General features: G+C 40.5%; 1 protein-coding gene across 1 annotated transcript in view; it reads left to right on the forward strand.

Annotated features, from left to right (window-relative positions):
• LOC307058873 (uncharacterized protein) overlaps window positions 1-26,377 on the forward strand; it is a gene marked incomplete at both ends in the record, with an annotated part of 77,913 nt that overhangs the window by 33,195 nt on the left and 18,341 nt on the right. The window contains 7 exon segments of the mRNA XM_079712580.1: window positions 632-794; window positions 4,431-4,533; window positions 8,241-8,339; window positions 16,165-16,380; window positions 18,879-18,939; window positions 18,941-19,036; window positions 19,813-19,868. Of these exon segments, the coding sequence (XP_079568706.1) occupies window positions 632-794; window positions 4,431-4,533; window positions 8,241-8,339; window positions 16,165-16,380; window positions 18,879-18,939; window positions 18,941-19,036; window positions 19,813-19,868 (794 nt within the window).

Raw genomic sequence — 26,377 nt, forward strand, 5'->3', positions numbered from 1 at the left:
CTGTAAGGAGGTTGTATCTTGTCAGGATGATACGATGAATACATGTAAAAAGACAGTAAAAAATACAAGATGATTTTATATTAAAAGAAGAACACGTGGGACTAGAGTATTCAGGGGAGCTTCCTCAAGGGGTGAGATCTATGTGAGTCTTTGAAGAATGACTAGGATTTAGAGGTTGGAGGCTTAAAAGTGAGCATTTGGGGCCGAGGGATCCCAGTGAAGAAACGGGTGACTATACAGAGATGGAAGTAAGTCCACTATGACCGCTAGGTTAAGATTGTCCCTCTTGACCACACCATGCAGATGCTGTAGATTGGAACAATCGTTGAGAATGATCTGATTCCCACCTACGCCTGCTCTATTGAGGTGATGTCCTTGATAGACTTCCAAACAAGTACCCAGCTGGGTGTAGAAAGGAAATACTCCCAGAAAAGGAACAAAGTCAGACCAAATTCATAGCACCCTTTGGGAAATGGCTCCCAGAGGATGCTTCATAGCTGAACTGTCTGTCCCAGGATAAGTAGGGCTGTCACACATGTGCATTACCCAAACTAGTGGATATTTAGGGGAAAACCATTACCTTTTAAGACTATCCACCTAAAGAGTTTTTTCTCCTTGCAAGATAACACAGGTACACAGGCAAAGAGATGATTGCAAAAGATACAGTAGTTGCAAGACTCTTCTGTCATGACCTTGATGAACCTCCTGATGTGATCCATTATGCTTCTAGCTTGGGGCCAATTGGTTCTGGACAACTCTTTGAGCAAGTGCCAACTGCTGGAAATTTCATCCAGGTGAGCAGCAGGTGGTACATCTCCAGGGATTTTTTTTTCCCCAAGGAGTTGGAGTCATTTCATGGCCACCGTGTAGTTACTGTTGGTAGACTCTGCAAAAGGAGCTGGGACCCAGCAGAGAGGAATCTGGCCTTCTCTGCTGTCTTGCTGGAAGACGTTTGGGCAATTCCTTCATTATTTGTTGCCGGCCATCATTTTCTCCTTCTTGTCATGAGTACAATATAATTTACTTCCTATTTAGCTGGGGAAATGAATCAAAGGCTAAAAATCACGCTGATTTCCTTAAAGATAAGTCTGCCTGTACGTGTGATGATGGCTGATTCTCCTGGCACTGGGAGTGGTAGATCAGCTCCCTCTTGAAATTGTAAACCTTCACCATTAGCAGAGGATGGACACAGTAAGCTTTTTTTTTTTTTTTCCCCCTTCACAAGAGGGAATTCTGCTTTGGGAGAATCCTCCTTCTAATTTCCACAGGTCTTTTTTTCAAAGTACCAATCCCTGTTAGGTTGGCTTAATTGTTCCTTAACCAAAACATCACCAAATACTCCCCCTCAGTCAGAAGACATGGCTGAGAAAGCCATTGATGATCTCTCTCATTTTTTGGTCCAAACCCTAAATTTTCTGGAAAACTCCACAAGTTACAAGCTGAGCATTTATATATGTTGTGAATTTGGAAGCTTAGGCACTGAGCCAAGAGGTTTCCTGGGTTGATGTTCATTTTGGAATGCAATGGAAAACTGTCATTTTAAAAATGGAGTTTGATACTCTGGTTTCTCTTCAGATCAAATAAATCTTTCGCCTTTTACTAAAAAAAAAAAATGCAGTTTGGATAAAGATGGAAGTTTTGGGCTTCCCTGGTGGTGCATTGGTTGAGACTCCGCCTGCTGATGCAGGGGACACGGGTTCGTGCCCCCGTCCAGGAAGATCCCACATGCCGCGGAGCGGCTGGGCCCGTGAGCCATGGCCGCTGAGCCTGCGTGTCCGGAGCCTGTGCTCCGCAACAGGAGAGGCCACAACAGTGAGAGGCCCGCATACCGCAAAAAAAAAAAAAAAGATGGAAGTTTTGTAAACATGATGCTAACTAAAATTTTGGCCTTTGCATATGTTTGCTCTGCTTCTGAAAAACTCCCTCCATCCATCGCCCACCTCTAATTAATTTCTACATTTTAATAATTATTCTTTGGGTCTTAAATATCACTTATTCCTACAAGCTTTCTTTTACTATCATAACTGGCTTAGTTCTCCCTGCTATGAGCTTACATTATAAGTTCAACTTCTGCTATCAAAACACCTACTGCACTCTGTTATAACTTCCTATTTAATTGTTTGCCTCTTCTCATTAGACTATAGCTTTACATGTTTCTGAGTAGTTTATTTCTGTGTTCTAATACCTCCCATAGTGCTTGGTGTGTAGTGGGTACTCAGTATACTTCAATGAATGAATGAATGATTTAATGAATGAGATACTAAATTTAAAAATGTAGTTGTTCCCAAACACCTGGATACTTGATGTCATGTTGACCCATTCCAATTAATGCCAATTAAGATTCATGCCAATACTATTATATTAGGATTGTCTTCAAGTCTCTGCTGTGGGATCATATTGTTTACTGCTATTTCCCTAATACCTACACCTGCACTTGGCACTTAATTAGTACTCAGTATATATATATATATATTTTTTTTTTACATCTTTATTGGAGTAAAATTGCTTTACAATGGTGTGTTAGTTTCTGCTTTATAACAAAGTGAATCAGTTATACATATACATGTGTTCCCATATCTCTTCCCTCTTGCATCTCCCTCCCTCCCACCCTCCCTATCCCAGCCCTCCAGGTGGTCACAAAGCACAGAGCTGATCTCCCTGTGCTATGCGGCTGCTTCCCACTATCTATCTACCTTACGTTTGGTAGTGTATATATGTCCATGCCACTCTCTCGCTTTGTCACAGCTTACCCTTCCCCCTCCCCATATCCTCAAGTCCATTCTCAAGTAGGTCTGTGTCTTTATTCCTGTCTTACCCCTAGGTTCTTCATGACATTTTTTCCCTTAAATTCCATATATATGTGTTAGCATACGGTATTTGTCTTTCTCTTTCTGACTTACTTCACTCTGAATGACAGACTCTAGGTCTATCCACCTCATTACAAATAGCTCAATTTCGTTTCTTTTTATGGCTGAGTAATATTCCATTGTATATATGTGCCACATCTTCTTTATCCATTCATCCGATGATGGACACTTAGGTTGTTTCCATCTCTGGGCTATTGTAAGTAGAGTGGCAATGAACATTTTGGTACATGACTCTTTTTGAATTATGGTTTTCTCAGGGTATATGCCCAGTAGTGGGATTGCTGGGTCATATGGTAGTTCTATTTTTAGTTTTTTAAGGAACCTCCATACTGTTCTCCATAGTGGCTGTACCAATTCACATTCCCACCAGCAGTGCAAGAGTGTTCCCTTTTCTCCACACCCTCTCTAGCATTTATTGTTCCTAGATTTTTTGATGATGGCCATTCTGACTTGTGTGACTCTACTACCCAAAGCAATCTACAGATTCAATGCAATCCCTATCAAACTACCACTGGCATTTTTCACAGAACTAGAACAAAAAATTTCACAATTTGTATGGAAACACAAAAGACCCCGAATAGCCAAAGCAATCTTGAGAACGAAAAATGGAGCTGGAGGAATCAGGCTCCCTGACTTCAGGCTATACTACAAAGCTACAGTAATCAAGACAGTATGGTACAGGAACAAAAACAGAAAGATAGATCAATGGAACAGGATAGAAAGCCCAGAGATAAACCCATGCACATATGGTCACTTTATCTTTGATAAAGGAGGCAGGAATATACAGTGGAGAAAGGACAGCCTCTTCAATAAGTGGTGCTGGGAAAACTGGACAGGGACATGTAAAAGTATGAGATTAGATCACTCCCTAACACCATACACAAAAATAAGCTCAAAATGGATTAAAGACCTAAATGTAAGGCCAGACACTATCAAACTCTTAGAGGAAAACATAGGCAGAACACTCTATGACATAAATCACAGCAAGATCCTTTTTGACCCACCTCCTAGAGAAATAGAAATAAAAACAAAAATAAACAAATGGGACCTAATGAAACTTCAAGGCTTTTGCACAGCAAAGGAAACCATAAACAAGACCAAAAGACAACCCTCAGAATGGGAGAAAATATTTGCAAATGAAGCAACTCAGTAGATATTTTTTAAATGGTGACTGACTTGTCGCAATAGGAGTAACTACATTTGTTATGTGCTTTATTACTTCCAAAATACTTTCAAAATATTTTCTCTTTTTAAATATTTTTCCCAAGGTCATACAATTAGCATGCAATGAAGACAGGATATGACCCATGCTTTCCTTCTACTATGCCAGGATGCTTTGTCCAAAAATCAGTTGCTCTGGAAGGAGATCAAAGATGTCCCTTTGTTCTGCCAAATGCTTACCTTTGTGTGTCAACTTCAACCAGTCTCAGGCATATTCTAATGCCATCGCTATTAAATGCAAATGGCCATACACTTGCGTTTTCCAGAATGACTTATTACTTAAAACATGTACACTTAACAAAAAAGTCAGTCCTTTTTCCTGAAATAATGTTGTTCTACCAGGTTGCCAAAGAATCAGATTATGAGGACCCAGAGGTGGTTGCAACTGGCCATATGTATGCAATGACAACTTCAGTATTTGATGACTTACGTCCCTCCCATACAGGTAAGCTCGATCAACTTCATGGAACAGTAAGTGCCTTTTCTTTAGACTTTTCACTTGAGATTTTAAAGTGTAAAAATTCTTTATATTTGGGACAGTTTTTATTAGGTTAGACAAAGGAGGAAGGGGAGACTTAGATAGATTCGTGTTGGAAGTTATCATTAGATCTGGCAAGTCTTTTTCATCTCTTAGCAGCCCCTTAAGCAAAACACAATTCCTAAATGCAGCTCTGGCTAGAGATCCTAGAGATCGTTGGAGCTAGAAGTGGGATGAGTTGGGGATGTGTAGAGCCCAATCCTTATGCATGTTATTTAAATGACTTTATGTGTAGTGTCTTAGTCCATTTCAGGCTATTATAATAAAATACTATAGACTGGGTGACTTATAAACAACAGAATTTTTTTCTCACAGTTCTGGAGACTGGCAAGTCCATATCAAGGCACTGCCAGACATGGTATCTGTTGAGGGCCTGCTTCCTGTTCTTAGATGTTTGTCTTCTCACTGTAACTTCACATGGCAGAAGGGGCAAGAGGGACTCTCTGGGATCTCTTTTATAAGAGTGTTAATCCGTTCATGAGGGTTCCACCCTTATGACCTAATTACCTCCCAAAGAACCCCTCTGTCCTAATACCATCACAGTGGGAGAAGAGGTTTCAACATATGAATTTTGGAGGAACACAAATATTCAGTTTATAGCATTTAGTAATGCCAAATATCTCTTATTTGGAAAGAGCCAGGTATTGGGTAAAATGTAGTCCAAACATATGGGTGATAGGATGCATTTTTTTGGTATTTTATTTGAATTATTTTACATAGTATAGGTAGAGCCAGTTTTAATGCAAACTGTGGGACAATGCCAAGTTCCATGGCTCATTCCCTTCATGAAAGAGCAAAGAGTGGTCACCTCTCTCTGCCATTTGGCCTTCTCATAACGATTCCATTCCAGCCTGTGCTAGAACAGGCCTTTCGTATGCTGAGATTAAGTCCTCCCAGATTGCATGGTCATAAGTCCCTTGACACTTGTGGATTTAACAGTCATGGTTTTGCTAATTGCAACACACCCTCAGGCACAGATTTAAACTGTGTGCTTTGGAAGCAGAGCAGAGTGCCTAGCTGGTGAGTGAGCTTAGCCAACCCCTGACACCTGCTTCTCTCTGCTTATTGTTGTACAAATGAGAACACACATAAAGTGCCCCAAGGGGTCATTTATGTGTTCAACTACATATTATCATATTTTAAGAGTGAATTTGTAACTATAGAGGTAGTTGTAAAAATAGGATTTCACAAAAATTTCTGGATACATCTATTATTAATGCCCAGTGTCTATTTTATGTGGAAAGTATCATAATAAGTGATCCAGGAGGTGGTTGGCATCAAAGACGTCCAAGAAGAAGTGAGTATTTCTCACTTCTACATTCTATTACTAACCCTGTGGAGAACACAGGGTTAGTAGTAGAATGTTGATGCTTGGTAAGGGAGAGCCTAGAATAGAGGTGATGTTTTGGTTTTATCTCTTGTGCCAACTCTAATCCATTGGTGGTGGTCACCTGGGATCACTGAGTTGAGAAGGATTCTGAGGTTGCATCTGAAAGCCGTGGGAAAGAGTACTGTGTCATGGAATTAGGCAGGTGGAATGATGGTAGCATACATGTATTTGCAACCAGAAGGAACTTCCTGCTGAACTTTCAGCCACAGATCTAGAACTCTTTAAATCCCTCTTGACTCCCTGATACAAGAGTTTTAACAGGACTCAGTTTACCAATGTGATTTATAGTCTTACATGACCCAACTGTGTGGATAAATGATCTGTAGGGGACAGGGACACAGGATGACAATATGCCCAGAAGTTTTCTTGTGTTTTCTCTACTCCCCACTGGTGGAGTTTCTTTGGTTCATGCAAAAGCCTGTAACATTGTCCAACAGACCTTTTAGAAAGAATGCTTTTTCTTGTAGCTACGCATCCTGATGGCCTAACTAATCAAAAAAGAATCTGCCCCTTTCACCAGATTTGAGCCTTTTTCCAATACAAAAAGAAAAAAAGATCTCTCATGCTATTAAATCCACGTCCTCTCTTGTCCTCACACCCCAACATATTCACAGCAACTGCTCATAAAGAATGCTTGTAACACCCCACATGTGGTTCAGTCTATTTTTATAGGCCAACAAATTAGCACAATTTTGAGTCTTTATGGAGACAATAAAAGTCATAGTATGGCAAAGCTATATAAATGGCATCTGCTCTTGTAGCACATAAATGGAGTTTATCGAGGGAAATATAGAGGCTTTCACATAAATCACCTGTCTCTATGCAACAGTGCTTCTTACCCTTTCTTTGTGGTCATGCATACCTTTGAGATGCTGATGAAAACTACAGCCCCTATACCTAGAAAAATACACATAATATATACCAAAATAAATAACTATATACCAAAATAAAGAATGCTACAGATTCTCTGAAGTCAAGGTTCTATGGGCCCCAGATTAAATTTTCTTGTTTGACACATATGGCATAGACTTCCAAGAGAGACAATACACAAGCATTCTTCAGAACATGGTTTCTACAAGATGATCAACTAGAGAAAAAATTCCATGGTCAAATAAATTTGGGAAGCAATGGATAGATGGAGATCCAAAATACAGAATGACATACCAGAAATCCTACGACGGTTTGCCATAAGGAAACCTTTTAATATTTGTTTAACTGGGCATTTTGCATTTGATATATTAGCATGTTAGAAGAGACATTTGGGGAGATGTTGGCAGACTCAACTTGATCCAATACCTGCTCAGTGACTTACTAGCTTTGTGACCTTTGGCAAAGAACTTGACTCTGTGAACCTCAGTTTTCTTGTCTGTAAAATGGAGACAGTAATACTAATGCCGAGTCAGTGCCTTGCATAGTAAATGTTAATTATTATTTTATTTAAAATGTTAAGAGTTTCCCTGTTTGAAATTTGCTTGCTTTCGTGTTTGACAAATTTCTTCTTTTTAATAACTTTCTGATAGGTTAGTTTGAGCTTGTTGGTATGAAAGATAGTATTTCTTTTCTATAACCTGCAATATGCAAACATCTGGCTGAGAAGAATAAGATATAATAACTACATTTCACTAACATTTTATAGGGAAAAAAACCTTCTTGGGAATGATCTCATTTTTTACACACTATGAAATAGAAGATTGAAACGCATGTTATTCCATTTTACTGATGAAGAATCTGGGCCTCTGAGAAGTTAAGCTAGTTCAAGGCCACTAAGCATATGTCATAACCAATCCTTGGACATGGGTTTTCTGAGTCTCTTTCCATTTCACCTCCTAGCATATATTAAAAGCAGAATGTAGAAAGTCATATGCTGGGTTGAAAGTGACACCCAAACTCTAATGGAAGAGATTATACCCATGAAAAATATAATAAACTCTCTTGTGTAAAATATATAATTATACATTTATATATGATATGTATATGATATATACAGATGTATATCACTGTTCTATAAAAGAAAATATAGCATGCAGTACATTATATATCTTTGACTAATTGCTTTGATTAGCGCTAGAATTCATTTATGTCCCTTGAGAACGCAGAGTCTGGGAACAGGGATCATTTGGGAGCAAAATCCTCCCCTAAGCCTGTTCCCTGGGGCACATTTAACTAGTATGTAGAATAAAACCACCACCACCACAAAGCATTTACTTACTGTTTAATTTTTCAGTAACTGTGACGATCATTGTAGAAACGGCTCCTGCCAACGATCTCAGCCCTGTATTCAAATCTGCGCACTATTCATTCTCCATTCTGGAAACATCAGGAGGTAAGAGGTCCCTGGCTTCTGTGGTGTTAAAGCATACACAAGGAAACAAACCGCAGATGAGTGACTGGTGGTAAAGAGCATGTGGGTTGACAAAGCACAAGCAGATGAGGAGCTCCAGACCTTCAGAGAAGTTCATTCTCATGAGTAATGCCCTGAGTGTATTATCCTGATGGTTCCCCAAAGGCTCCCTTAAATTTGATGCCAGATCAAGGATTTTTGTAATGGAAAAATACACGATATTAATTTTGTTTTGTTTCTCTTTCCTCTTGCCTCTGAATTAGGTCTAATTGTAAGAAGGTAGGGACAATGGGGTCATCATCCATGTAATTTAAATTCCGAGAACATCCGAGATTACGTTTCAGGTCCAGAGTCAAGATCTTGGTCAGCATTGTATCTCAGCCATGAATTATATGTGAATTAGGACATATTTGCCAGCATAAACCAAGGAACATTAGATTTGGAAGGGATGGCAAGAGGTAATACTTGTATTTTCTTTTTTTTAATACATCTTTATTGGAGTATTATTGCTTCACAATGTTGTGTTAGTTTCTGCCGTACAACAAAGTGAATCAGCTATGCACACATATATCCCCATAACCCCTCCCTCCCACCCTCCCTATCCCACCCCTCTAGATGGTCACAAAGCACCAAGCTGATCTCCCCGTGCTGTGCAGCAGCTTCCCACCAGCCATCCATTTTACATTTGGTAGTATATGTATGTGAATGCTACTCTCTCACTACGTCCCAGCCTCCCCCTCCCCCCGTGTCCTCAAATCCGTTCTCAACGTCTGCATTTTATTCCTGCCCTACCACTAGGTTCATCAGTACCATTTTTCTAGATTCCATATATATGCGTTAGCATACGGTATTTGTTTTCCTCTTCCTGACTTACTTCACTCTGTATGACAGACTCTAGGGCCATCTATCTCACTACAAATAACTCAATTTCATTTCTTTTTATGGCTAATATTCCATTGTATATATGTGCCACATCTTCTTTATCCATTCATCTCTCGATGGACCTTAGGTTGCTTCCATGTCCTGGCTATTGTAAATACAGCTGCAATGAACATTGTGGTACATGACTCTTTTTGAATTATGGTTTTCTCAGGGTATATGCCCAGTAGTGGGATTGCTGGGTCATGTGGTAGTTCTATTTTTAGTTTTTTAAGGAACCTCCATACTGTTCTCCATAGCGGCTGTATCAATTTACATTCCCACCAACAGTGCACGAGGGTTCCCTTTTCTCCACACCCTCTCCAGCATTTATTGCTTGTAGATTTTTTGATGATGGCCATTCTGAGTGGTGTGAGGTGATACCTCATTGTAGTTTTGATTTGCATTTTTCTAATAATTAGTGATGTTGAGCAGCTTTTCATGTGCTTCTTGGCCATCTGTAAGTCTTCTTTGGAGAAATGTCTATACAGGTCTTCTGCCCATTTTTGGATTGGGTTGTTTTTTTGTTACTGACCTGCATGAGCTGCTTGTATATTTTGGAGATTAATGCTTTGTCAGTTGCTTCATTTGCAAATATTTTCTCCCATTCTGAGGGTTGTCTTTTCGTCTTGTTTATGGTTTCCTTTGTTGTGCAAAAGCTTTTAAGTTTCATTAGGTCCCATTTGTTTAGTTTTGTTTTGGTTTCCATTATTCTAGGAGGTGGGTCAAAAAGGATCTTGCTGTGATTTATGTCATAGGGTGTTCTGCCTATGTTTTCCTCTAAGAGTTTTATAATGCCTGGCCTTACATTTAGGTCTTTAATCCATTTTGAGTTTATTTTTGTGTATGGTGTTAGGAAGTGTTCTAATTTCATTCTTTTACATGTAGCTGTCCAGTTTTCCCAGCACCATTTATTGAAGAGGCTGTCTTTTCTCTATTATATATTCTTGCCTCCTTTGTCAAAGATAATTTGCCAGCATAAACCAAGGAACATTAGATTTGGAAGGGATGGCAGAGGTAATTACTATTTTCTGTCATCCAAGAGAGGAACCCATCCCTTGCACAGCATCCCTGTACAGTGGGTCCTCCAGGCTTTGTTTGAATTCTTCAAGGGAATTTTCAGGAATTCTATGACCTGATTATTAATAACTATCATTAAAAATAAAATTATATACACTTAGTTACATAAATTATGTTAAAAACAAAATTAGTAAATGCTCAAAACTCAGAACTTCTTAATTATGTTACTATTATGTTACTATTATCTATACTCTAGATGTTATTTACACCTGTTGGATGTGCATGGGGGAAATTCTGTATATATAATGGTGTGCTACTGCAACTCTCTTCCCAACTTAGTGTCATTATGTTGATAGCTTAAAGTTGACAGTGGTGGGAGTATTTACACCAGGGAAATAGGCAAATACTACATATCGGGGCTTGATTCATTAATTTTTTGATTATCTAGACTTAAGAAAGTGATAGAGAAAATGTTATCAATGCAGATTAAACTTACATCTGGTGTATCTGCAGCTATTATTGTGAGTACCATAAAAACTGTGGAAATATTCTTCTAGAAATCAGTAACTATTATCCAGTTCAACAAAGAAGTCATGCCCTTCACTGATGAACTAGTGAAGCTCTAGACATTGTAAAGAGTAAGGTGGAAGTGAAACAAAGGAAAACATCAAGTAACATTCATGTTGGAACTACCTTCATTTGTCAATTGCAATGGCTATGGAAAGGAGAGCTTGGCAAAAATCAATTAAAGCATTCCATAAGAATCAATTGTAGGGCTTCCCTGGTGGCGCAGTGGTTAAGAATCCTCCTGCCAATGCAGGGGACACAGGTTCGAGCCCTGGTCCGGGAAGATCCCACATGCTGCAGAGCAACTAAGCCCGTACGCCACAACTACTGAGCCTGCCCTCTAGAGCTCATAAGCCACAACTACTGAACCCACGTGCCCCAACTACTGAAGCCCACATGCCTAGAGCCTGTGCTCCACAACAAGAGAAGCCACCGCAATGAGAAGCCCGCACAGCGCAACGAAGAGTAGCCCCCACTTGCCACAACTAGAGAAAAGCCTACACGCAGCAACAGAGACCCAATGCAGCCAAAAAAAAAAAAAAGAGAAAAAAATTAGGTTTATCATTAAAAAAAAAAAGAATCAATTTTCTATATGGGAATTTACAATAAATAGTATTGTATATTTTGTTATTATTTTTAAAATGTATTCTATACATCTTTTATATCAGTAAAATTTTTAATAAACTTATGTATTTATGTGGATATATATTCACATACACACTTACAAACACACATTCACACACTCTTTTTATTTTTTCCCCCAGAGAGCTGGTTGTTAAACATTTGCCAGCATATCACTGGGTGAAACCCACACTACTTCAAACCAGCTTATTTCCTTGGCAGACAAATACATTCTTTAGACAGTTGTTCTGAGGCAAGACTAGGAAATAAAAAACCCACTTATTTGGATTTCAGTTATTTGTTTGCCTCACCATGCTGTTTTGGACAAGTTCTTAACCTCTCTGTAAAATAAATAACTATATCCTAGTTCTAGAACATAACATAGTTGAATCTTACAGTATATGACCAGACTATTTCAGAAAAATTGCATGTAAATAGAATTATTGTAAACAGGATCCTGGTTTCCCCCCCATAGACTTTTGCTATTCTTTCAGAAGTACTCAGAATTGATTTCTGAGTAATGAGGGAGCCTCATTACTGTAATTTCTTTCCTCCCTTTGCATTCTCCCAGTTCTGTGGTGCTCTTCTAGCTCTAGGGGGTTCTAGAGTTAATGGAGCGTTATCTCCTAGCTTATAAATTGTAAATCTGGACCAGAGGGTCTGAGCATTGGCTTTGAGGGTCCCTAAGGGAAATGACCCATAGTCTTCATGAGATTATCAAAGGGATTCCATGACCCTCCAAAGTTAATGACAATCAATGTAGATTTTAAAATAGAGACTTGCATTAAAATAAATAGACTACATTTTAGTGCAGTTTAGGTTTACTGCAAAATTGAGCAGAAGGGAAAGAGATTTCCCACACATGCAGAGCCTCCTCCACTCTCAGCATCCCCCACCAGAGTGGAACATTTACTACAATTGAGGAACCTGTATTAACACATCCTTATCACCCAAAGTCCAGAGTTTACATTAGAGCTCACTCTTGGTGTTGTACATTCCATGGGTTTGACAAAAGTATAATGACATGTATCCACCATTACGGTATCACACAATTGTTTCTCTGCCCCAACGGTCTTCCATGCTCTGCCTATTCACTCTTCCCTTTCCCCTAAACCTCTGGAAACCTCTGCTTGTTTAACATCTCTATAGTTTTACCTTTTAAGACTGACATTAAAAAAAATAGTGTTTTATGGGAATCAACTGTTTTATGTCAGTTTCTTTTCCAACTATCCAAAGTTGTCCTGAAATGTAGTTTTATATTTTGAAGGCAAAACTTTCTAAATGTGTTGAACACTTCTACGTTTTCTTAAGGAAAATTTAATGCCTTATTGATAGCTGAGGAGAAGGATTTAGAATTTTTAGTTACAGCATCACCAATTTGGGAGGGCTGGAAAGATTCAACCTGTTTATTTTACTATGAGAAAATTGGGGCTGGAGAGAGACTTGGGTCACACAGCTAGTGAGTGGCAGAGATGACAGCTAAATGCTATCATTTCTGGTCCAGTTCTCTGTTTAGTATTCCAGCCTGCTTATTTTTGGATGGATTTGGATGACTGTCACCAGAAGTCTGAAAACAAGTGCTGAGAATTCATACAAAGAGATAAGTGAGTCATTCTAATGTGTACTAATCTCTAAATAGCTGGCTACTGACCCGCTGTAGCAGAGAGAAGACGTCTAGGTCTTCATAAGAAAGTGACATGATGTAGCAGAAATACCGTAACGGTTGGGGTCAAACAGAACTGGAGTCAAAAAGAACTGGATTCCAATTCTATCTCTGCCACTGTCAGTTAAATGACCTTAGGCTATTCCCACAATCTTTGTGTGCCTTCGAGTTCGCATCTGTAGAATGGAGCTTGTAAGAATTATGTCATGGAGTTGCGATGAGGATTAACTGATCATTTTAGGTACTGAAATTACATGAGACATACTAACAGTAGCCATGACAGCATTGCCAATAACAATAATAGTAATAATAACACCAATAATTAAAATAACCACTAACATTCATTGAGTGAATGTTACACTCAACGTTCTACAATGTCCTAGAACCTTTTCCTTGATTTTTAAAATCATCCCTTGATTTTCCCTACCATAGTAAATAAAATTAGGGAAGGGTTAGTGTTTTGAGGCGATGCCCATCAGAGAAGACAAAATCTTCACAACTTGGTGGCAATTTGCTTTAAAGGAGGAAATTGGAAAGTTAATACTACTTGGAAAACAAGCTCTCCTCAGAATATCAAACATTTAGCTTACAGACCTTGAGGATATTAAAAATCTATTACCGTGGAGGTCTTTTTTCATGCTGTGTTGATTAGCACAGAGGATTTGAGTGTGCCTTGAGGACTACATGAGGTTTTTCATCTTAAAAAAATTATGGGAGTCTATCATCTTTAAAGTAAAAAAAAAAATTTCTGATGGTATGTAATGAATACCTGAATCTCTCATTGACAAAAGGCTTCTGGAGGGAGGGAGGCATAGGCAAAGAAATTCCTTTATCAGAAATGACTTGAGGGGGAAACATGAAAATTAAGTCACGCTGGGGTGTAAGTCACAAAGGAAAACATATTTCATTTCCAATGTTTTTTTTGATGAGGAAGTTTGGCAGACTTACAGTTTCATAATTACTCTATTTTAAACTTAGCTAGAGATGCTCAAGATAGCTTTTAGTTTTATTGAAAGGTTAATTTTACACCTACAGAAAAATAAGCTTCCCATTTTACTTTGCCAGGTGTTAAATGTGAAAACGGCACTATCTTTGCTCAGGAGTGTATGCTAGAGATGGCAAGTTTACCCTTAATCTATTTTTTACGTGGTCCTAAATCAGTTATGACACCTTTCTCTTACTAGTGATGCTTTCACACAACCAATAGGTTGGACTTTTTAGATTCTGGATTTGCCATAACGAAATAGTAAGTCCCTTTTCGCAAATGCGTTTTCTCTGTTCTTGGTATTCTGGGTTGTGTTCATTGCCTGCTTAATGATACATTTTCAGAGACTGATGAATCCTGGTAAAGGAAGAATGCAAACAGAGAAAGAACCCCCGTAGGTTGAAGGGGGTGGGGACAGCACATGAAATGATGTCTTTTCCCTAATTTTCATTCTTGGTTATCAGTAACCCAGACGCCCTAGATCAGGGGTCCCTAACCACCCCCCCCCACCCCGGGCCGCACAGCAGGAGGTGAACGAGCAAGGCTTCATTTGCTGCTCCCCATCGCTTGCACTACCGCCTGCATCATCCTCCCCCACCCCCTCGCTGCCTCCCCACCCTATTCCCTGGAAAAATTGTCTTCCAACAAAACCGGTCCCTGGTGCCAAAAATGTTGGGGACAGCTGTCCTAGATAATACATGTTGGTGAGCCTAGTCATTGTGTGGTGGAATTTCACTAGATGGAGAAGGTCAGGTATCTTCCCTGGAGTTTATTATCCAGGCAGAAAATGATTGAGCGGTAACTCTGTTGTGTCAGTTATCTATAAGTATGCCATGTAATGAAACCCACAAAAAATTAGAGTAATGCAACAGCAAACATTTATTTAGCCCATGAGTCTAAGAATTGGCTGGACTGTGCTTGCTTGGAATTGTGGGGATTTGCTGGCTTTTTGTGGATCTAGCCTGGCTTCAGTGGGTGTGGCTGGATGATCTGGCTCCTCTCATCCTCCAACAGGCTAGTCTGAGCAGGTCTCAGGGCAGAGGAAGAGGTGCAGGAATGAAGCAAGCCTAGTCACACAAGGGCTCTTCAGGCCTCTGCTGGCGGCAGGTTTGCTCATGTCCCATTGGCCAAAACAAGCCACGTGGGAGGGCACTATAAGGTTACACAGAGAAGAGCATGAACGTAAGAAGGGTAAAGAATCTGAGCCTATTAATGCAACCCATCTACCGCACCTGTGTTTTTTCTAGAAGATTATTTGGGAGAACTGCACACTGAACTTATAGCAAGTCAATTTTAAAATGTGGGCTGTAGATTCAGCAAGCACAGATTTGAATCCTGACTCTACCTTTAGTAGCTCTGTGACCTTGGGCAAGTTAGTACCACTGGGCTGTAGTTTCCTTGTCTATAAAGTGGGGACAGTGATAGCACATACATCATAAGGCTGTTGAGAAGATTTAATGAGATAATGTGTATAAATAATAGCTAATTCTTATATAACACTTACACTATACCAGACACTATTCTATGTCTTACGTATTTTACCTCATTTAATCCTCACAGCAACTCTATGTGGTAGATACTGTCATTATTCCTAGTTTGCAGATAAAGAATATGAGGCCCAGAGAGATTATAGAATTTTCTGATGCATTACAGCTAATGAGTGGTAGAGCTGAGTTTCAGAACCTAGGCAGTCTGGTTTCAGAATCTGTGTGGTGAGCCATTACCTGATGCTAATCTTAGCATAATGCCTGGAAGAAAACAAACGTGCACTACATGGAAGCTACTTCTTATTTTTATAAAGTTAGTGTTAACTCATATCATTTGACCCATGCCGTGTGGCTGAAAGTGGACCATCTATAAATCCACCTTCCATCGTGTAGAGTTGTGCTTTTCAGACACACTGCATTGTCCACAAGGATGCAGGTTGACCCTCTGAGAAACTATGATACTATTTGCAAGGCAAAGACATGTTAAGCTTTTTAAAATGGTGTATCTGCATGACAGGAATGAACCTTAAGAAACATTATTGGCAGCTTTCTACAAAGTTGGAAGAGTGACAACCATTGATGAAGACAACCCACCAAACTGTGTGATGTACAAGATAACCAATGGTGACATCCAGGTTATACAAAGATTCTGGATTCACCCTCTCTCTGGAATGATTGAGCCCATCACAGAGCCAGACCACGAGACTGTGAAGCAATATAACCTCACTGTGGAGGTGTCATCCTTGTACAGAGACGGCCCTGGTAAGTAGAAAGCCCCAGGTTTTTTTTTTTTTTTACAATTAAAAAAAAATTTTTTTTTTTGCCACACCATGCAGCATGTGGGATCTTAGTTCCCTGACCAGGGATCGAACCTGCGCCCCCTGCAGTGGAAGCACGAAGTCTTAACCACTGGACCACCAGGGAGGTCCCTAGAAAGCTCCAGGTTTTGATGTAATAGAGATGATGTGTTAAGTTCTAATTTATTACAATTGAAATTGTCAAATCATTACAACAATAGTTCTCATGAGATTAAAGAGTTATAATAATAGCAAATATACATCTAGCACTTGTGCCAGTTCCTGTTCTAGGTACATTTTATACATTGATATAGTTAATCTTTACCTTTAGTCTTCAAGGTAGACCACATTATCATCATTTCTACTCTACAGATGAGGAAACTCAGGCACAGAGTTTGGGAAACTTATGTGAAGTTACTCAGGGTTTGTAGAACTGGACTCATACCTAGGCTGCCTCTCATTAAGAGGTGATGTTTAGAATGAAGTTAGTTACCCAAGGTGAGTTCTTTTGACATCACAGTAGGAGAAAGTGTGAGGCTCTAAATTATTTTAGCAACAAAGGACACTTGAAAAACCTCCAGAGTGAATACTACTGTATTGATGATGTGGTACATGTTTTTTAACGACTCTAAGGTTTTGTCATCAGAGAAGAGACAGAGGTAGGCTTGAAGAATATTAAGGTCCTCATTTGGCCTGATGATTCACTATACATTTCCTCTTCCTGTAAGAGTCCCCAGGCTTGCTGCTTGTGTAGTGATTAGGCTTCCTGAGTGTGTCATTGTGAGGAAAACATCAGGTCCACTCACATCAACAGTCAGAATGACTTTCACAGGGACTGAACTCCAGTCATGCGAACAGGATTAAGTGTCAGACTCAGCAATTAGTTTTCAAGTTCCAATGTGCACTATTGAGTAGTGGTATGGATTTTTTTGGTGGAGGGACGGGTCTGTGAGGGAAGTGCATTGTCCACCCTAGCCCAGGGGCCCTGGAAGAAGAATCACCTTTCAATTAATGGATTTTTGAGAGGTGACTCAGCACACTGAAGTGTCACATGACACTTAGAGAAGAGAAACGTTTTAAAATAAAAATAAGGTTAGCTGTTTGTGTTGGGACATTCCATCATTTATCAAATGTTCTGGGGAACCCAGAATATGATGCATAAGGCAATGCTTTATTCATGGAGTCTTTATTCATGGAGTCCAATCAAAGTGAAAGAAGGCATGTCCCCCTACCCTAGGTGGTTAGTGGTTAGAGCTCTGTAGCTGGACTCCCTGGGTTCAAATCTAGGTCTGCCACTTACACATGGCGTGGCCTTAGCAAGTTACTTAACGTTTCTGTGCCCCAGTTTCCTCACAAGGATTTTGAATAGATTAAATGAATTAATATATAAAAACAGAGTCTAACATATAGTAAATAACAAAGAAGTCAACTAATATTACTGTTATTATTATTTTATTTATTAATTATATCCTAGTCACCTAAGAAACAACAATTGGTTGACTTCCTACTATATCAGACCCTATTTACCCTCTTTATTTTCTCTTATATTATTCTTATTTCATTATTGTTTCTATGAAGGATTGACTGATTAAACTCAGACACCGTAAAAGGCACACCACTTTAGGGACAATTTAAAAAAATAGCTTGGTGGGGGCTTCCCTGGTGGTGCAAAAAAAAAAAAAAAAAAAGCTTGGTGTATTCTTTTTTTTAAAACTTTTGATTTTACAATAATTATAGGCTTACAAGAAATTGCAAAAAATGGTACAGAGAGGATTGTGTATTCATCACCTAGCTTCCCCCAAAGGCAACATCTTTCATAACCACAGCACCAAAACCTGGACATTGACATTTCTACAATACAATTAACTGGACTACAGCCTTTGCTTTGACTTGACCAGTTTTTACATGCACTTATTTTTTTATATTCTCTGTGTTTAGTTCTGTGACTTTTTTTTTTTTTTGGTGGTACGCGGGCCTCTCACTGCTGTGGCCTCTCCCGTTGCAGACCACAGGCTCCGGACACGCAGGCTCAGCAGCCATGGCTCACGGGCCCAGCCGCTCCACGACATGTGGGATCCTCCCGGACCGGGGCACAAACCCGTGTCCCCTGCATCGGCAGGCAGACTCTCAACCACTGCGCCACCAGGGAAGCCCTAGTTCTGTGACATTTAATCACCTATATAGATTTATATAACCACAACCACAGTCAAGAGAAAGAACTGTTCCTTCACCACAAAAGTGCTCTCTCGTGCTAAAGGGGCAATGTTTAATGCATGTGAAATCACATGCTGCTTCAACTTTTGCTTCTAATTTTTCTTTTGGTAACAAAGCAAAACTTGAGAAGATGAGCAACTCGTCACTAGACTGGCTATACAGCAAACGTTCAGTAAACTCTTTGTGGGACGAATAAATGCTTTGTAACTTCATTATAATTCACTTTCTCTGTGTTTTGGGTCCTTCTCCCCCTGCTCTCTGGGAACGTGTATGAATATAATAGCAGAACAGATGTAAGAAAGTGGAAGAACCCCCAGGCACCGGGAGGGGTCCTTGGCAAACATATACTTGATCCCAGAGGCCCATCCTTCTGAGGAGTCTACATCCTTAAAAATTCCTATGCAAGGGTAGTGTCTTCCTGGGTCTCTGATTGCTTTTTTAGTGTCTGTCACTATCATCAGGCGCTTTACCCTTGGCTATCTAAAATTAAATTGTAGATGTGAGGCCGGCTGCTTTGTTTGTGTTTATAGCCTTCTGTAATCTTCCAGTTCAGTGCTGACTGAGGGCAGCAGGTATGGTCAACCTTGAGTCTCCGAATATGTTTTGCTGCAAACTAGCGACTCAGGTGATACATGTTCATTGCCTGACTTTGCCCAGTGGAAGGTATGCTTGTTATGACTGGACACTTTGTTTTCCTCACTGCTGTAGCCCCAGCATATGCTTGACACCTAGCGGAGACTCCATGAATATTTGGTGAATAAATATCTTTGAATATATGAATTCAGATCTCTTGCCTTTAATTCACATTACTTGTTACTCTTATGAGCCATGGAGCAGAAATGGGAATTATCTTTAGAAGAGAACTTTTTTGGTTTTTGGAAGTCATAAAAAAATGCAGAATTTTTCTCAGATTTTTTTTTTTTTTTTTTTTTTTTTTGCAGTACGTGGGTCTCTCACTGTTGTGGCCTCTCCCGCTGTGGAGCACAGGCTCTGGATGCGCAGGCTCAGCGGCCATGGCTCACGGGCCCAGCCGCTCCGCAGCATGTGGGATCCTCCCGGACTGGGGCACGAACCCGTGTCCCCTGCATCGGCAGGCGGACTCTCAACCACTGAGCCACCAGGGAAGCCCTCTCAGCATTTTTAAAAAGCACCATTGACCTTGCTTTTAATTTTCTTTTTATAGCGCTCTGGAGAAGGACCACCTGAAAACTTTACTTGTTAATGACTTGCCAAAGAAACGTTGGCATCCAGTCTTGAGAGCTATGTACTTAGACGAGTAGTTCTTAAATACCTAGGAGCTCTCTGATGATAATCCTTGCTTGTAGAAGACACAATAGCAGAGACCTGAAGGATTGTTGATGGTAGAGGATAAATCCACACTTAACCCAAAATAGAGTTCAAGCTGGGATAATTTTTTTAAAACAAATTTAACCCCAAAAAGAGTTCAAGTTGGGATATTTTTTTTTTTTTTTTTTTTTTTTTTTTGCGGTACGCTGGCTTCTCACCATTGTGGCCTCTCCCCTTGTGCAGCACAGGCTCCGGACATGAAGGCTCAGCGGCCATGGCTCACGGGACCAGCCGCTCCGCGGCATGTGGGATCCTCCCGGACCGGGGCACAAACCCATGTCCCCTGCATCGGCAGGTGGACTCTCAACCACTGCACCACCAGGGAAACCCCGGGATAATTTTTTTTAAAACAAATCTTATTCAAAGTAAAACTAACCATGAGCAAAGAACTAAAATATATTTGAGTCAGAGGAAAATGGGGACTTGGATGGTCATAAATATCAACCTTGATATTTATGCCCCTTTGCACGTGTACATACAGATTTCTTTTCAGTCTAGGAACACATCACTTCCGAACAAGAGAGCACCTGAAAATAAACAGGCTCCTAGTTTATGTACGTAGCTCACATGGGTCGATCCTCAGGAGGTGCTGGTGTGGAGGACATCAGTGGATTTGAAGTTTGGAGCTTGGGCAAGTCATACTGCCTCTCAGAAATTCACTTTTCTTCTTCTGGAAAATATATACTGTCATTCCTGCCCCATTTCTATCTCATAGTTCTGTTGTGAGAAACAGCATAAAACGGTTGAGATTCTACACTTGGCAGCACTTTCTGAACTGTAAGCACTATTTAAGAGTAAAATAAGATTAGTTTCATTAAGTCAAAATTGGCCACTCAGAGAGCAGTGACTTGGAATAGAGACGGTCACTGCATGTTTCCAAGCCAGTCTATGTTGGAATTGGTTGATAATTAGCTTCTCAACTTCTGTGAAAGGAATATACTGCCTTGTTCCAGATGGCAGGACAAATCTTCACCAGGGGAGAGACTAAGGATTCTCTGGGAAAATGCTCTCCCCTCTCCAGCAAGGCTCTCACTGGATCAGTTATGCTAAGATGGATATAGATATGTGAGTCTCCATCTGCCAACACCTGAGCTTTTGTGAAAAAAAAAAAAGCAAGCTTTTATAAACTTCCTTTTCAAAGTCTGGATTGGATCAATTAGTACTTAATCTGCCTGTGCCAAATCAAGAAAAATCGGTAAGTTGAGTGTTTACTTTCTTCTGTTGAACTGTTTTGAGTCTCAGTTTCAGACACGGCCAAGGAAGAAAGTCTGAGCTGGTGACAACAGTAAAGGAGTTGCTTGGGAGGAAGCTAAAGAGGGCTGCTTTCAGGGGCACGGCTCTGGAATCTGACCTCTCTACTGAGTCAGAATCCATTTGCCTCCGAACTCTAGGGGTTCTTTTCTCCTCCAGTTTAATAATGATTGTATTAGTTTGCTGAGGCTGCCATAACAAATCGCCAATAAACTGTGGCTTGAAACAATAGAAATTTATTCTCTCACAGTTCTGGAAGCTAAAATTCTACACTTGATCTTAGCCAAAAGGCAGAGAAGAGATGGAAGCTAAAATTCTAAAATTGAAGTGTTGGCAGGGCCACATTCCCTCTGGAGGCTCTAGGGGAACATCCATTCCTTGCCTCTTCCAGCTTCTGGGGCCTGCCATGGCCTTCCCGGGTTTGTGGCTGCATCCCTCTCCTCTCTGACTCGGCGTTACTTTGTTTTCTCTTCTAGGTGCCTGTCAAATTTCCCTCTGCCTTACTCTTATAAAGGACATTAGCTATTGGATACAGGGCCCACCGGATAATCCAGGTTGATCTCCTCATCTCAACATCCTCAACTTACTCACATCTGGAAAGTCTTTTTCAAATAAGGTCATCTTCAAAGGTTCTGAGGATTAGGACGCAGACAAATCTTTTTGGGGGTTATCATTCAACAAACTATAATAATTTTGAAAGTGTAGGGTTTCCCTGGTAGCGCAGTGGTTAAGGATCCGCCTGCCAATGCAGGGGACATGGGTTTGAACCCTGGTCCGGGAAGATACCACATGCCACGGAGAAACTAAGCCTGTGCGCCACAACTACTGAGCCTGTGCTCTAGAGCCCGTTGAGTCACAACTACTGAGTTTGCGTGTCACAACTATTGAAGCCCACATGCCTAGAGCCCGTGCTCTGCAACAAGAGAAGCCACCACAATGAGAAGCCTGCACGCCACAACGAAGAGTAGGCCCTGCTCACCATGACTAGAGAAAGCCCACGCGCAGCAATGAAGACCCAATGCAGCCAAAAATAAATAAATGAAATAAATTTTAAAGAAGTCTTTAATATGAGGTATATAAATCAATATACTCTTTCTGGTGAACAATATGACTATTTTACTTTATTTAAAAAATATTTGGGGGCGTCCCTGGTGGCGCAGTGGTTAAGAGTTCGCCTGCCGATGCAGGGGACATGGGTTCGTGCCCCGGTCCAGAAGGATCCCACGTGCCGCAGAGCGGCTGGGCCCGTGAGCCGTGGCTGCTGGGCCTGTGCGTCCGGAGCCTGTGCTCCACAACGCAAGAGGCCACAACAGTGAGAGGCCCGTGTACCGCAAAAAAAAAAAAAAAAATTTGAGTACCTACAGTGTGCCGAAATTGTTTTAAGGCCTTTAATCAATAAAAGTGCAGATGCCTCTGACCTGGTAGTTTTACTGATTGGAATTTCCCTGTAGATATCCTTACAAAAGATCTACAAAAAGTTTTTTTTTTAGATGGTAGCTGATGGTAGCATTGGGTGTAAGAGAAAAACAACTGGAATAATATCAAAGTGTCTATTCATAAGGGATTAGTTGGAAAATCACACTGAGTTCATATTCTTATTATGGAATGTACGATGTGACTATTAAAAAGAATTAGGCATATATTGATATGGAAGATACATTAAGTGATAAAGTTTGGCAAACTACAGAATCCTTATTAATATACATAAATAAAAATCAGCATCTGTATAGATACATATGTTGGTATATGCATAAACTTTAGGGGGCAGTGAGAAATCACAGAGAACTCTAAATAGTGATTAATTTTTTAGAGAAATTCTGGGGGAGGGAAATGCAGAGGGTGAAGGATTTTACTTTTCATGGTTTTATGAACCACTGAATTTTCTAAAGTTATACATGTGTTATTTTTATTTTTTAATAATGTAAATAGAATTTATCTGGTGGTGAGAATGTAGGACATTCATTTCTTTTTTTAATACCTTATTGTGAAGTTTTATAAGAAGTCCGACGCTTTTCTTTCAAATCAACTTGAAACTAGGATCAGTTCTACAACTTGGTATATTTTCTTCCTTGATTTGTATAATTATTGTTGCTCTTCCATCTGCTTCTTTTTCTCCTTGTGAAATTGATTATTCTCCTGTTAGGTCTCCAGGATTTAGCGGGTAATCTCTTTATCTTTTCTGCTGATGATTTCTAACACACTGAATTATTGCTCTGTTGTTTCAGAGATTTCTTTCTCTTGATCTTCGTCGCTGATTTGGGTCTCACCAGTGACCACTCAGTTTCAGCTCACCTGATGACTTTCTAAGTTTTAAAATCATGTTTTCAGTTCCAGGAAGGTGTGTGTGTGTGTGTGTGTGTGTGTGTGTGTGTGTGTGCACGCGCGTGCGTGTGTAGGGGAGGTGTGCACACGTGCACATTATTCATGGAATCTAAGTCATCTTATTATCTCTTTTTGTTGAAGGTGTCCATTTTAGTAGAGGTCTGTTCTGAATATTTTATATTTTATTCCTCAAGGTTCCTGGTTCCCATAGGCTCTTGGGCCCCTTGGGCTTCTTGTCATTTTTGTCTGTCTGCTTTGGGGCTGAGGTTGAGTTTCTATGGACTTTTCTGAGGCAGTGGTGGAGCCACTGCTGTCTCTCCTGGGTGGGCTGATGGTACAGCAGAAGCAGGCATTCAGACCTCTCGTGACAATGGGGCTTCCCTTGGCCTCTCAGTTGCAGGGACAGAGGACCTTCTCCCAGACTCTCTCAGTGCTTCTGCAGGTCTATGGGGGTCAGGGAGACATGGCATCTCTATATTGGTTAATGTCCTATTCTCTCTGGTGGGAGAAGGGGGTGTCCAGTGAGCTTGAGCTCCAAAAGTGAGATCTTCCCTTTCAGGTCCATGCAATGAGGCTCTCTTGTGCTGGTCCTGCGGTTCTCTTCTGTTCTGAAGGGGAGAAAGTCTTGGCAGACTTTCAATTACTTCCTCCATGCCTTATCTACACACCACCTGGAGCTGCCCCACCCAGGTGAGCCCAGCCTCAAGCAAGAACGCCAGCCAATCTACAGATGCATGAGTCCAGCTCAAGTGAGCAGAACTGCCCAGCTATGGCCAGCCTAGATAACCTAACCTTTAGCTGACCCTCAAGCATGTGAACTACAACAATAAATGAGACTTGTTCAAAGCCACTGGTTTGTTACATAGCAACAGCTAACTGATACCAGAAAGGAGGTGGGATGCTGTCTTTTATATTTCTCTCTATTTCAAAAAGAGTCAACAATTAAGTGTTGTTAAGAAAACAAAAACAAAAACAAAAATGGAGACCAAAGAAAATATTTAACAGGTGGAAAAAAGAGATCTGATATAACTTGCACTAAGAGAAGTTGTAGAACCTCAGAGTTAAAAATACTGGACTGTATTTTGCTTGAAGATAGGGGGCTGTGTCCTACCCAAAGTTCCATTCCATAGCCCCTGGCCCAAGAGATGGGCCCAACATTTATTAAATAAATAACTTCTGAAATATTCCCAGTCAAATCCTTATCTGAGAGACTACTTGAGAAAAGTTTTCCCTACAGTATTTCCATTCTTGGTCCTGGGTCTGCTTAACCATCTTCATGACGGGGTACTCACTACCTACCAGACAGCTATTTCCTTTGTGGGATAACAATAATTATTAGAAATATTTTGTTGAAGCAAAGAAGAAATCTAGGGCTTCCCTGGTGGCGCAGTGGTTGAGAGTCCGCCTGACAATGCAGGGGACGCGGGTTCGTGCCCCGGTCCGGGAGGATCCCACATGCCGCGGAGCGGCTGGGCCCGTGAGCCATGGCCGCTGAGCCTGCGCGTCCGGAGCCTGTGCTCCGCAACGGGAGAGGCCACAACAGTGAGAGGCCCACATACCGCAAAAAAAAAAAAAAAAAAGAAGAAATCTAGTTGACAGCGTGAAATCTAAACTCAACAATTCAAAAACATGAGTTCTTGCCTCGTTAAGACACCCCCTTGGATGAAACGGGCATATTTTCACAGCCTGATAAACAAGCTGCTATGGATCAGAATATCTGCATAATAGTTTCCACTTATCATTGTTACCTTAAATTCTATCCAGCTCCAAAATTACACTCCTTCATCTGTAATAAATGATCTACCTTCAGTTGGAAAAAGCAAAATGATCCCTTTTGTATTAAAATTACATAAGAATGTAATTAACGGCATCTCATTGTGTTAGCTCATTATCTTAACTCTCTGGAAGTCTTTAAATAGGAAAAATTGTCACTTTTATTGTGTTCTTGATGTATTGCAAACATTGCTTACTAGTACACACAGTTACAGGGCCAGTCCAGACTCTCCATTGGATCGAAAACAAATTTGTGTGTTTTTTTTGTTTTGTTTTGTTTTTAGTTTATTTAGCTCTACGCAGGCCTCTCACTGTTGTGGCCTCTCCCATTGCGGAGCACAGGCTCTGGATGCGCAGGCTCAGTGGCCATGGCTCACGGGCCCAGACGCTCCGCGGCATGTGGGATCCTCCCGGACCGGGGCACGAACCCATGTCCCTGCATCGGCAGGCGGACTCTCAACCACTGCGCCACCAGGGAAGCCCCCAAATTTGTGTTTATTGTAGTGAAAAATAACGTTAGATTTAAACAGCTCCTATTTAATGTTACGAGGTATCTTAACATTCACCAACCTGCCTGATTGTAGGTAAGGCTCAAGGACAAAGACTATTAGTTATCTCTCTCACTCATCCTTTTAGAATAAGTCAATATGAAAGTCTCTATTCAATTTATATTAAATGATCAATAAAATATCTAATGCACAGTGTTTGAGAAAAGTCCTCTATTTATTATAATAATAATTACTAGCCAGTAGTACTGTGACTGTTCTTAGCTTTGCGACCTTTCTAGATCATCACACAATACACTGGATCCTCAAACTCTTCCCTAACAGCACATTCACTCTCGCCTTCCCAGACAAAACTGGGTTGTTTTCATCTAGTCCAAGAACTAACATAACTATGGCAATAAACCTTCTTCTTGGCTGCCTTCTGAGGTCAAAAGCTAGTGGAGGCTTGGCGGAGAGGGTCAGGTAGAATCCCAAAGGCTCTGTTATTATAGTTCTGGGCTCTCCTAGCTCAGGCTATAGAGACTGAAGAAACCCATGGGCTGATGGCAC

The sequence above is a fragment of the Hyperoodon ampullatus genome (genome assembly GCF_949752795.1).
Source record: "Hyperoodon ampullatus genome assembly, chromosome: 10".
NCBI classification, from domain to species: Eukaryota; Metazoa; Chordata; class Mammalia; order Artiodactyla; family Ziphiidae; genus Hyperoodon; species Hyperoodon ampullatus.